The sequence below is a fragment of the Colletotrichum navitas genome, assembly GCF_030913465.1.
Source record: "Colletotrichum navitas strain CBS 125086 chromosome Unknown LY79scaffold_60, whole genome shotgun sequence".
Lineage (NCBI taxonomy): Eukaryota > Fungi > Ascomycota > Sordariomycetes > Glomerellales > Glomerellaceae > Colletotrichum > Colletotrichum navitas.
Window position 1 is genome coordinate 48986 of NW_026850606.1, and position 13244 is coordinate 62229.

General features: G+C 51.3%; 5 protein-coding genes across 5 annotated transcripts; 3 read left to right on the plus strand and 2 right to left on the minus strand.

The window, feature by feature from the left end:
* Positions 1-524: 524 nt before the first annotated feature.
* On the plus strand, positions 525-3215 carry LY79DRAFT_592527 (uncharacterized protein; the record flags this gene model as incomplete). Its single annotated transcript, XM_060561433.1, is given in 11 exon segments — positions 525-618; positions 1029-1231; positions 1618-1726; positions 1796-1905; positions 1915-2039; positions 2142-2264; positions 2371-2441; positions 2517-2651; positions 2685-2779; positions 2814-3032; positions 3096-3215. Coding segments are annotated over 11 exon segments (1404 nt in total).
* Positions 3216-5644: 2429 nt separating this feature from the next.
* LY79DRAFT_582167 (uncharacterized protein) lies at positions 5645-6745 on the minus strand (the record flags this gene model as incomplete). The annotated part of the gene is made up of 5 exons (XM_060560237.1): positions 5645-5813; positions 5962-6070; positions 6176-6211; positions 6275-6554; positions 6665-6745. The coding sequence occupies 5 exons, from the start codon at positions 6743-6745 to the stop codon at positions 5645-5647; spliced, it is 675 nt and encodes a 224-aa protein (XP_060411010.1).
* Positions 6746-6764: 19 nt separating this feature from the next.
* LY79DRAFT_693278 (uncharacterized protein) lies at positions 6765-7287 on the minus strand (the record flags this gene model as incomplete). Its single annotated transcript, XM_060564777.1, has 1 exon — positions 6765-7287. A coding segment is annotated over one exon (291 nt), but the record flags the coding sequence as incomplete, so codon positions are not given.
* Positions 7288-9097: 1810 nt separating this feature from the next.
* On the plus strand, positions 9098-9827 carry LY79DRAFT_672141 (uncharacterized protein; the record flags this gene model as incomplete). The annotated part of the gene is made up of 2 exons (XM_060564011.1): positions 9098-9387; positions 9530-9827. 2 exons carry the CDS (start codon positions 9098-9100, stop codon positions 9825-9827), a joined length of 588 nt encoding a protein of 195 aa, XP_060411012.1.
* Positions 9828-9925: 98 nt separating this feature from the next.
* LY79DRAFT_672142 (uncharacterized protein) lies at positions 9926-13190 on the plus strand (the record flags this gene model as incomplete). The annotated part of the gene is made up of 3 exons (XM_060564012.1): positions 9926-10054; positions 11519-12077; positions 12187-13190. 3 exons carry the CDS (start codon positions 9926-9928, stop codon positions 13188-13190), a joined length of 1692 nt encoding a protein of 563 aa, XP_060411013.1.
* Between the last annotated feature and the right edge of the window lie 54 nt (positions 13191-13244).

Sequence of the window (13244 nt, forward strand, 5' to 3'; positions counted from 1 at the left end):
GATTCCCTCTGATGGGATGTTTGATTTATTGTACAGGCTACATATCTGGACATGCATGGCATGGCGTTCTGGGTAAACACTTCATGGGACTTTTTCTACCTATTACCACCGCGATTAGGATTTTATTTTTCTTTCCCAACCTCTCCTCTGTAGTAATGTCTTGATCTCTCCGTGTCCCCTCCAGTTTATCAGTGACCTCCCGCTTGGAAGTTATTCCTGGTGCTCATGTGGAGGACCTGTTCCCGTGAGACGACGTGCGTACAACCATGTGCGAACACTTGGCTGTGAGAAAGCTGTGTCGGGATCCCCGGATCCCCGGGTCCGGCCCTTATACATTTGTGTGATCAGCGTAGAGATAGCCAATTTTTTTCGGTTTACAAGCTGGAAAGGAAGAAAAATCAAGGGTCCTAGAACTTTGGAGATGTCCATTAAACTGCGGATATGTCCGTTCATAGTTCAGCCGCCTGTCTGGCGTCATCTGATGTTGAAAGCTGTCCTTAGCGTTATTGCAAGGGTGTCCCCTCATGTGTCGGGTGCGTGAGCTCGGATTGTTGCGTGTTTGTCGTCCCTCTCTCAAGTTGGCCAGTCGTCTGTCAGTCCCCGTCTGTGCCGCATCGTGTGCGTTGAATTGTGTCAGCCGTTGGGAGAGAGTTGCTCTCTCTGAGCGTAGATCCAATTACTCTCTTCAACTGCTGTCACAGGTGATACAAGGCGTTGATTGATGCCCGCACTTAACGGCGTCGCCTTTGCGGCAGCTGCCTGAAGCGTGATATTGCAGTCGGGCATCCAACGCAATCTGAGCCATAGGAGAGAAAGCAGCAAAACAAAACGTACGCAAACCTGCTGGCCGTGGATCAATATGTCATTTTGAAGCACACTTGGCTGTATTGAGAGTATTTGGTAGTTGGACTTAGCACAAAGGCCGACCCAACTCCACCAATGACCCTCAAAACCGCTCGTCCAAGGTCGGCTCAGGCGCTAAATCGGCGTCAGAATGCATCCTTGACATGCCGTGCCATCCACGCCAGCCAGTGTGGGGTTAGCCGCACAAACGAGACGGTACAACTTTACGATCACTAACACGTGGGACAATGGTGATGGTCATGGGCGACCTGTTTTTTCCATCAATGGCAAAACTCCCGGTCCACTTATTGAGGCAGATGAGGGTGACGAGATCGAGGTGTTCCTGGACAATCAGCTGTCTTTCGACACAACCATGCACTGGTACGTGGTATCAATTTAATTGACCGTCTATCTACTTGCAAACGTATTTGTTGGTTTTACCAAGGGATTAGTAATACAGGCAACTGTACGTATTAGTGGTAATTGACGAATATTAAGGGCAACTGTTAATCTCTATTATACATAAAGAAAAGAAGGATAACTACTGCAAGTTAGCTAGTTAAACAGCTTGTTAATTACTACTAATTCTTAGTGGATCCATGGTCTGATTAGCTAAGAATTAGCCAGCAATTAGTCATCAGATTCGAGGCGATAACTCCAATAGTTACCCGCAATAGTCAACATCGCAACAGTATTAACTATTTAACAATTAGGCATGGTATTTTGCAAATTGATAGACCTTAGAACGACGGCGTCCTCGGTGTCACACAATAGTCGATCCAACCTCGCGATTTCTACACCTACCGGTTCACCGTCCAGCAACAGTACGGGAGCTACTTCTACCACGGCCATTTCGGTCCTGCTCTTACAGACGGAATGCGTGGTCCGATATGGATAGCCCCAGCTTCTTAGAGACCTAGACCATACGAACTCTTTTCATCCTCCTCGGCAGATATCGAGGGCATGAAGCGTGCCGAGAAGAACGCGAAGCATGTTGTTATAAGCGACTGGAATGCTGAACCTATGGGTATATTGTTGATCATGTCTCGCGATACAGGTGTTGTTCCATAGTGCAGCAACTCGATTGTATTGAATGGGAAAGGGAGAACCTTTTGTCATTCGGATAAGCAGATTGAGCTCGCGGGTGGCCCCGGGAGAAAATCCCTGGGATGTCTGATACAGCAGGGCCAGAAAGAGTTTGCCAACGAATAGCTTTGTAGAGAGACATTTGCCGACCTTAAAGTCATCGAGGCTGAGGGCGGAGAGGAATAAATTTGGATCAATTTCATCCACTCCAGGGCTCATCATGAACTGCAGATAAGCGTGGATGAGCACGAACTCTACGTTGTGGCCGCTGACGGAGAGTTTGTACATCCGCAGAGGGTTCATGCTGCTAACTGCAACCTTGGGGAGCGCATCAGGTAAGAAGGCCCTACATTCCTCGATTCTCACGATGCTGAGGCAATTAGTTACTCGTTGATAGTATCCTGGTCCATCTGAACAAAAAGCCCAAGAATACGCCATCAGAGTAACATCTCTTCGCAAAGAGCAAATCATTCAGGGCATTGGCATCCTTTGTTATCCGGGGCAAGAAAATGGTTCAAAAAAGGAGGTTCCCGATACCAAACCTTGCATTTAGCTTAACTGAACTCTAATTTCTTTATCATCCATAGCTATGGATGAGTTGAAGCTCGCCCCTTACCCCTCTCGGCCGCCTCCCTCCAAGGCAGATAACACAATCAAGTTCTTCGTCAACATGACTGGACCGGGTAGTTGGGCTTTGAACATCGACCCTCACCAATCGTTTCGTCAACAGATACCCCCAATGTAATGGGATGTAGAGTCACGCGGCGAAACAACCTATGGAAGCAACACCCAGGGCGGATCACTCCGGAACGGTGCCGTCGTAGACATAATCTTCGAAAACGGCACCAACGTTACCACACCCCTTTCACAAACATAACAGCAAGGCTTTCATCATCGGTACTGGGTCCGGTGGCTTCCCTTGGCTGACAGTAGATGACGTGATCAGAGAAGGAAACATGGCGCGCCATTTCAACTTCCTCAACCCGCCCAACCGGAGCGGCTGCAGATTGGGTAACAGCACCGGAAACTGGACGGTCATTCGATATGAGATTTTCTTTCCCGCAGCTAGCATGCTTCACTGTCATATGATCCATCACTTCGCTGTAAGACCGACCATATGGAACCCAAATCCATTCCTAATAACAATATGGCTGACCCTACGATAGGCCGGACAGCGAGTTGTGCATCTAGAAGGTGTGGAATCTATTCAAAAGATTCCAGCTAAAATGAAGGATAGAGTACACTCCGATTTCAGCCCCCCTCTTCGATATGGCCCACTGGATTAGGTAGAATATCACGGCTACTGAACCCCAATCCACCTTGAGTTGGACATTGCGTGCAGAAGGCTTTGCATTCCAGGCAATTGAACAGCACCGGTGCTATTAGCACAAGAGCGTTCCGTAACACCCTTGCTGTAAACACGACTTGAATCTAGGCAATTATTTGATTATGTGGATACAGTTGTTAAACCATGCTTAACAACCTTGAGATTTCAATCCCCAGGACGAAGTAGCTTCAGATGTTAATTTACCCTCCTCCTCTATGAATAACACGCATCATTCGCTGGCCTAAAGCGATACAGGTCCTTGCACTATCCTGTGCTATTTTATAGAGACGTAAAAACTCCTTTTCCTCCAACCTTCGTATTAGCGTTGGGTCTACGTCTAGAGTGTCGTTTGCCGAGCCCATGAGTGGTACGTTCCTCTGGGCAGTCGATGAATTTGTCTTTCTGTATCGCATGGATCTTGCGCGTCTGATCGAACCCTTGGCGTTTTTGAAAGCGTCATCTCTTGTGCTCTGCACGCTCCAGCATGCCGAAGGGTGGCCTGATGGAGCTGCAGCCGTGCTGTGGGCCTTTGGAGTGCCTAAGAGTGATACAACCTTTGTTGGAGAGCCGATGCTGCTTGTCCTAGTAAGTTCAGGACTTTCCATCTGTCCTGCACAGGCTTTGTTTTTATGTCGTAAAGGCGGTTTTTTGAGAGCACCAAGAACTGGCTTCATGTTGTCTTGGCAGGGACTGCGATGCGAGGCAGGGCGAGACTGGCGATCTGGAACGGGATGGTCGTCTGCCCTGCTCTGGTCTTCGTTATTGTAGGTGTACACGGTGCCTTCTTCGTGAGTGACGGAACCTATCTCGGAGCCGCTGCCAAACCGGAATTGGTTGTGTAGTTTATCAACGGAGCATTTGTACGCTTCAGCCGCGGGATGCTGTTTATAATTCTCTTCATGACGGCTTTGTTGAAGTGGCTCGGAGTTGACGCAGGAAGCGCAACAACAGGAAGCCAAATGCAAGCTGCTGAAAGGCCTGGCGACAGGACTGCTACCAGTGGCAGGCACTATCGAGGTCTCTATAGTGGTAAGACGGTTGTTTATTTGATTGAACGCCGTCTCTAAGCGATGAAGCTTTGTAAGAATGACCTTTAAAACTTCTTCGTTGGCTCGCGGCGTTGCCATGTTAATGGTGGAACAAGTAGAAGCGAAGCGTTCGCAACAATTTCATTCATAACTCACTCGTTCTTACGTTTTGGACACCAGGAAACCTCTGTTTATAGATAAAACAGAGGAGGAAAATGGCATGGTGCCTGGAAATACTGGCAAATGTATCGATAATTGTGCCTCTATGATCGATCGACCGACAGCAAAGACATACTCTAGCCCCAAGCAAGCGACTTCATGTCATAAGGCTATCCTCTGTCTCTTTTCGGAGAGAGAGGGTGGAGGATTATTTCATCCACAGGTCGTGTCAATGACGGATTTGCTGTCTTGTATCCGTTTTTGATCTGCCCCAAACCCCCTCTTCGATCGGCAGAAAGCTTTACCAGAGCCATTTACATGTAGTATATGCCGTGATTCATGAATGCACTCATCAGAGACGCAACCGGAAGTCATGATCCGCACGACTAGTCTGAGTCAACCTCCAGTTTCGGACCCCACCTCCGGACACGGTCTCCTGGGAGTAGCCGGAGTGCACTTCCTTGCATTTGCCACAACTTCGCACGTAAAGTTGTACCCAAAATATATATATATATATATATCGGTCAAACAGTTACTAGGTGCCAAGAAATTTCAACAAACTCGATATGTAGAGCATTCTTTTTGGCGACTGTAGTACGTACTATGGACGTTCAAGTCCACTGAACAACTTGAATACAAGGTCTGTTTATATCTACAGTGATTCGGAGTATTAGAACCTGGAATACACAAACAGAGTTTGAGTTTAAATTTAGGCCATTCATATAAGACACATCAAGTTGCGACATGTGTCAAGTGCTAGATTTGCGGGTGTAGTCGAGAATCCGAGGCAACGGCAGCCTCGTAGTTGTAGACACTTTCCAAGCTATTGACCACTCAGTCCGTTTGCAGACATCATTTATCGTCAGAAATCAATGATATGCTATTCCCACCTTGCGCCCAACTATCCATCAAAGCAACCCACGAGACATTAAGATAGATCTTAACTCTTCGAGTTTGACCGGCTTGTTCAAAAGCAAATCTATCCCACTCCCAAATGTCTCGCTCTGTGACTCATCCAATAACAGTCCCGTCAATTCAATGATCGTCGCCGCCTTCAGTTCGAACGACCCTTCGTGCGATCTGATTTACCTTGTGACCTCAAATCCATCTCATAACATGCATTGAGACGCCAGTAAGAATGCACCTGCATTATGTAGTCTTCATTTGTACGCTTCGACAGCTTAAATCCACTGGCAGCCGTTTAGAACTTCTTCCCGAGTTTGCTAATGTAGGTGAAGAAGATTCTCAGGTTGGTCGGGTGGTCCTCCAGTGGAAGGGTCACTGTGACTGAAGTGCAAGAAGTCATTCGTTTAACTAAACTTAGCCCAAGACCTGTACCGGGTGCAAGTGGGTCTTCCTGAGAGAACGACCTATACAATTGGTACCGTGGGAAACCCTCGCCTATTCCACCTCCCGCGTCGGTGACAGTAACGGTATGTGAGTTGTCGCTCGCGGCTGGCGCCTCCGGTTTTAGGCCTCTTGCTTGATATGCACTTTAATCACCCACTTTTCATATACTTTAATGCATTTCCGAAGAAATTCACTATAATACGACGGATAGCACCTGATTGACTATCGAAGACCCCTGAGCAGCCAGGGTCAAGAATCGAAGATGACCATGACATTACTAAAGGCGGTTCGGGTTGTATGGTTGTCATCCCACAGACTTAGTTCTCCTTGATCCCTTAAGACTGCCAAGGTACGTGTGAGCGGCAACATCGGGATCTCTTACTTTCACTGTCTTCTTGAGCTGCACAATAGGCATATGCTAGAAATTGAAACCGGCAAAGACGCCGTCCATGACCTCTTCAGCAAGTACGTCGATTTTTACATGAGAGTTTATGGCCGTCATGCCTGCCTCGATCGGTTGATGAGGTTTGCTGAGCCGCAGGCCTCTGGAAAGCGGACGCCGAAAGGGCGGCGATGTTGTTGACTGGATTCTGGGCATTGGGGAACTCGGGAGGACGGACACGGATGTGTCGCCATTTAGTACTGTGTCCACCGGCGGGAAGGAAAAGGTATCGTCGGACTTTGAGAGCGGCCTCGGTTGAGTGTCGGTTGTATCTGAGCTCCTCGACCAGGACGGGGGCTCTGGAGAATTGGGACTGCCTCTATGTCTGCGGTGTCGAGTGGCAGTATCGGAATCATGGGTCTTCATACCTATTTGTGCTAGATCAACAGCTTGGTGCCCCGGATGGTTCCCTGACAAATTGGAGTTCACTTCCATGAAAACAGAGATTCCCTTGTTCATACTTTCGCTCCAAGAGTGGGCAGTCGTCCTGTTACCGCCAAGGTTGGTCATGAGGGTACCGGAAATATTTCTCGAAGCCTGACTTTCGGCTTTAGGTCAAGTTGTAATTAGCTCTGGGTGCATTATAGAGATCGCACCTACATTTACCCCTCTCGAAGTCCGAAGAGGAACCGAGGCATAAAATCGCAGAGATCGCTTAGAGTCTCCGATGCCGCAGGCTTTCGACGTGAAGCGCGCATTTGCCGCAAGGACAGGGACCACTGCTGGAATCGCAGATTTTTCCGGCTTCAAAGAGGGTGAATTCACAAAAACAATGTTACTAGGAAAGGCGTGGATGCAGGTCCATAAGTCTTCGTGCGAGATTCTGGGCTCGAGCGGGAGACCCGGAGTCGCTCCGGCAACGACATATTGGCACTTTCATCGAATAGAGAGATGGAGCGTCGAGATGTATCTGTCTGGTGGGCACACGACTGGGCAAATCCTATGATCGCAGTGCTGCTGGAAGCAATTAGTGAATCAGTTTCTTGGGGGATTCGCTCTTCGTGAACGTCGATGCTTGACAAGATGGACGCAGCGCATCTAGGTAAACGGCGAAATAAGTACACAAGGTTTGAGCAGAGCAAGAGAGCTTTGGATGGACTAAATTCGTGAACAGAATGGCTTAATTGAAACCTTTCCTCAGATGAATGAGCTCTGACTTCGATCGGACATGGCCAGGCATGCCTTTAGGCACTAGCCATTGTACGGGCTTCGGCAGACCACTGTGAAGCTTTCATTCACCTTCAGATAGACTAGAACATCGCAATGAAAAATTGGTCAAGTTTCTTGCCTAGACAGTTGAATGAGATGTGAACACATCTATTGTCATCGGGGAGGCGGTGCTTACATATGAGAACTAATGTGGAACCGCGATAGCTCGTCACCCAGAAGATGTCGGATTCGATGGAAGAACCCCTCAATATATCAGATTGGCAAAATCAGTCTCATTGAGCGATTGATCGAAATATGATGGCTAATCAGGGAAAAGTGAAAGGGTGGGAAATTGAGGTCGTGGCAGAAACACCAGGACATCTGCACGACACAGAGCTTGTGAGCACGGCATGGTTGCGAATTCAGGGCCTTCCGAGACTGGCCTGAACTGGCAGCTGATTCAATTGCGTGCGAACCCTAGTCATGCATGATAACTTTCGAATGGATTGAAAACCTTCATGTTGACGGTTCAGTTTGGATCACTCGTCAGCTAGATATGCAGCGAAATGACCGTCGTCGTTGGTAGTTAGCGGTCTTGACCCTGATAGGCCATTCGACGCCGGCTCCGTACTTTGGGGAGTATTCCCGACCAATCATTACTCACGAAAATAAAGGGATGCTAAAGACAGGGGCTGTACCAGGTTTCGACTCCGCTCCGCATACAAAGCCTAGAGAGCGTCAACAGCCAAAAGCAATATCGTCTTGCAGTGACGAAACCCTGTATTCGGGAGGCTTTTGAGGTAAGAGAAACCACCTCTTGTAGAATACAAGTAATAGATAGATCTATTAAAACCCGACCGGTAGAGCCCTCGCCTCGGGAGACCGAAATACAGCATTGTGAGGGGCAACTTGCAAGGACGGCCAAATCGTGCGCTCATAGTGTGATTTGGAAGTGGATGTCAAGTAAGCTGCAGTTACCGTAGCATAATACATGTCACGATATATAAGTGTTCGTTACTGCCCACGTAACTAACGGTATCGTTCTGTTACGTGACAATATACGAGTTGGCCAAATTTGAGGCAGGAACACATGGAGAAATAACAGTCAAGTAGGCCTCGGTGGCTGGCATCTCCACAACGTGACCTGACCATCAGAGACCTGGCAACCAGGCCAAATTGCACGAAACAAAGAGGACTGGCACGCGAGGTAGTGTAATATCTTGGCTCCATCCATTGCCTTGCCATCTCCACCTCCACCCTTTTGCCCCTTTCACGCAGAAATCCGGCGTGGCCATACTCACGCAGTTACCGGTGGTCAAAGTTGATATCGGGTGCCATCTTCCGTTATTTTCTCTTGACATCTCCATACTCTCAGTCTTCTTGTCCGAAACCAAGTGCTGACCTCGAGTGATCGAGGGTGTTGCTCCCTATTGTCTCCCTCGCCTGCCCGGACTGCAGCAACCTTGACACCTGGGAAAAAGATGCAAGAATGATATTCTAGTATACCATTGTGCTCAAATCCATGGAAGAAATATTATACCTTGTTGCTGTGTGCTACATTCTACACCCGCAGCTGACACGTCCCAGCAACGGTCTGGGCGACGAAGATGTCAGCGACCTCAGAGATGATTACAAAGTTCCATGGTGGTTCCGGAGAAGATTACCATGTATATTCCAGGAACCAGGAGCGAGGAGCCTTTTGTTCGGAACGTAATGCTTCTGTTCAAGGTTGTCTCCGTGTCGCTCCGGCTTTTCAACCTCTTCTGCTCGGGAGCCTCCTTCACAAAACCCATCCGAAGCCCCGGTGGCGGTGATTCTCACATCTTGTGGTGCTACGGGTGCTATTACTTCATCTCGATCGAGTGGATGAAGTTCTATCTTGCGAGCGCCACGATCATTGAGATTATGAGAATGGCCACGCTCAAGGTCTTCTATTACTCCAACTCAAGCCCCACACGATGCTCCAGTCTCTGGGTCCTAGAGATTCATTACTTTGACGAAGAGTGATACCTCTAATCACTACACCGCTGGCAACGGCCGGAATCTCGACGGCAACAGGATGTATATCTTTTCAGTGATTCTTAGCTTGTGTACCCAAAGGCAATAAACGCGAGCTTGTACTAATGCTAACGGCGATAACACCAGGAGGCACCTCACATGGGATGACTGCTTATATACCTGGCGCGTGATGAACGACTCGTCCCCCGATGGGACCGTCATCCGCTTCAACGACCGGTCCGCCTACTTTGACTACTTGTGCGTTACGGGCGTCCCCCACCAGTTCACTTGCGTCTCCAAGCTCGGCGATGACTACATCTCGAGCTCGCCTAACATTACATGTACCATGATCTCCCGGCCCGAAGAGCCGTGGAAGAAGAGCGAGGTACATATGCAGGACGGCCAATACTGCCTCTACTCTGGTGGCAAAACGTACATCGGGTAGTCAGCCAGCTACTTCTAGGCGCCTGACTACTGCGTCGCGTTGCTCGAGTGGGACGGCGTGCTAGACCAAGAGTGACGGCTGCAAGCTGATGGCAGCCAATGGAAACCGAGACGGAAACGTCCATCACGTCCCACGCCACGGACAACGCCAACGGCATGTGCGACGACAGCCGCTACGTCATGGTGCAGCCCGTCACGGGCGATGCCGACGGCAGGCCCAACTTTGGCGTGCCTTTTGAACTTTGGCTTGCAGTGGACGGAGCCTAGCCCGTGAAACATGCATGCATGGCGGTGGTAAAGTGAGGTTTGGCGGCTCAGGGGAGGAGGGAGGCAGGCATGATGGAATTTTTCGTTTCCGCTGTACATATAACACCCCTTCCCCCCAGGGTCAGTAATCGACCGGGAAGAGATCCACGGGCGAATGAGTAAGCCACCCAATCAAATAAATTAAGCTATGACTTGCGACGAGAGTCATATGTCTACAACTTTGATCTTCAGTGCGCTATGCTCACCCGGACTTGGGTTCTGGTCTGTGGACGGAACGCAGACAGAGCTCCAGGAAGGCCAAAACAAGTGCGCGTCATCGTCTGATCTTTCGGCCCGTGACCTATGCAATGGAAGATCAGCTTTGTGATATTGGGGGCAGTACTATTTCCGCGAGGGTGTCATAGGGGAGATGACTCTCTAGGACAGAAGGCAAAGACACGTGAGAAAGAGAGACAGAGGGAGAGAGGAGGGGCAGAGGGGAAGCATGGCCAGGGGCGCCTTTTACAGTCATTCATTCATCTCATTGGGCGCAAGCACAAGATAACGGAAGGGATCTTAAGCTTTGGATTGAGACTTCTGCCGAACGCGCATATGCGCTTCTAAGCCGGAAACCCGAACGACGAAGGCAAATTGAAAAATAAAAAATAAAAAAAGGAAGAAAGAAGAGAGAGGTTAGCGGGCGAACAACGGCAGCAGCAACGGAACCAGTACGGAGATATATTTCCCTCATTCTCTTCCCGTCTTCCCGTCTTCTCATATTTCCTTTTGCACGGTTTCGTGCCAGTTTCAAACGGCGGGGCGGCCCCTCGCGGCCAACGGGGAGCTGAACCGCGTTCGTCACGATTGCTGCGGGCTGGGCACGTTTTTGTTGCGCTTTGCCTCTTCTCAACAACGCTGCGCGCGCCGGGAACTCTAACCTTGTCCTGCTACACCTCGCGTAAGCCGTTTCTATGGCGTCGAAGAATGGACGGACGGTCCAAAAAGGTCGAGCGGGCTTCCCTGCGGACGTGGGTGTGGGATTTCACCCATCACCAGCGGGAGGGGAAAATTGATTTGTTTCATGGCCAGCTCCCCATGCTTGTGACATCTCCAACTGGGGGAGGACGAGACCAAACGACCCGCGCAATAAGCTCACGCCAACCATAATCTAGCCGTCACTCCGTCTTCCGCTGGCTGCTTTTGGTTTATTTTGTTCCGTTGAGCGACGTTCCGGCATCTCCCAATACCGCGGCCCAGGACCTTGACACACAGGCCTTTCTGGAAGAGGAGATAATGCATCTGAAAGTCCAATCTTGGTTCCCTTTCCCTTCAGCTCTGCCGTCCTGCTTTGTTTCTCCTTCCCGTTTTCCTGGTCATGTGTTTGTGTATAAACGAATGTATGAGCGTGGGGGAAAAAAAGAGATTTCCTACTCACACGGCACTTAGACCCGGAATCCTTTCCCTGAGCCCGGTCTGCAGCGCGCCAAACACGGCAGCGAACGAACCATGGGCCGCCACATCACCCTCTGGTCGGCCGCCTTCCTCGCGACGGGGGGCTTCCTCTTCGGCTTCGACTCGGGCATCATCACGTCCACCATCGCCCTCGAGACCTTCAAGACCTACTTCCACGACCCGGCGGACGGCGTGGCCGCTGCCATCGTATCCTCCTTCCAGGGCGGCGCCATCGTCGGCACCATCCTCAACATGATCTGCTCCGACCGCCTTGGCCGCCGCAACACCGTCTTCCTCGGCGCTCTCGTCTCCATCGTCGGGTCCGCACTGCAGGCCGGGGCCGGGGACCTCGCTGCTCTGATCACCGGCCGCTTCGTCGGCGGCGTCGCCGTCGGCGTACTGACTTCCACGATACCCATGTACGCGTCCGAACTGGCTGAGGCCGGGCAGAGGGGCAAGCTGTCCGGGCTGCTACAGTGGATGCTGAGCTGGGGGTTCCTGGTGGCGCAGTGGCTAGGCTACGGGTGCTCCTTTGTTGAGAATGACTTTTCATGTGAGTGAGATATGGATTTCTCCTCCATGTAACGATACCGGAAACTTGGACACGTACAGAGAGAAAACATGCAAGGAAGGACATGAACGCTGACGGAATTAAACACAAGGGCGGTTCCCGCTGGCGTTCCAGTGCGTCCCCGGCGTCGTCATCGCGACGGGCATCTACTTCCTCGAGGAGTCGCCGCGGTGGCTCGTCGAGAAGGGCCGGTATGCCGAGGCGCGGCGGAGCCTGGACACGCTCCGCACGGGCGTCGATGAGAAGCTCGTCGAGGCCGAGTACGCCGAGATCCGGCACGCCGTGCGGGCGCAGTCGGCGCTGCGCGAGGCGGAGGGCGGCAGCCTCTGGCGGGCCCTCGTCACGAGGCCGTCGTGGCGCCGCCGCCTGCTGCTGGGCTGCGGCGTGCAGGCCTTCTCGCCCCTCTCGGGTGTCAACGTCATCAGCTACTTCGGCCCACGCATCTACGACCTCCTGGGCATCGGCACGCAGACGTCCCTCATGATCATTGGCATCAACGGCGCGCTCAGCATCGCTTACAACACCTTCGGCCTCTGGATGCTGGACCGCGTCGGCCGCGTGCGGCCCCTCATCGCCTCGGCCGTCGGCCTTGCGGCGGCCCTCCTCGTCAACGCCGTCCAGTTCCAGTTTCTCGATCGGTCCAACCCCGACCAGCTCCGGAGCATGGTCGCCATGAATTTCGTCTTCGGTTTCTTCTTCACGCCCCTCGGCATCATCAGCTGGGTCTACCCGGCCGAGATCTTCCCCCTCGAGATCCGCGCCCTCGGCAACGCGCTGACGACCTTCACCAACTGGACCATCAACCTCATCCTCGTCTCCTTCTCGCCCCAGGCGCTCACGGCCATCGGCTTCCGCTTCTTCTACGTCTTCGTCGCCTTCAATCTCACCGCCGCGCTCTGCTACTACTTTTTCTACCCAGAGACCTCGGGGCGCACGCTGGAGCAGATGGACGAGCTCTTCGGCGACTACGTGCCCATGTCGGAGCACAGCGCCCTCGGGACCGTCATCACCGGGTCTGACAGTCAGAGGGGGAAAGTGGTAGGCATATACGGCTCCTTCGCGGTCCACGAGCGGGTTTCGTCAACCTCAGTGTGAACTGGGCGAGCGCAAAAGAAAGTAGATTAACAGCGTCGTGATGGCCATGGGTTG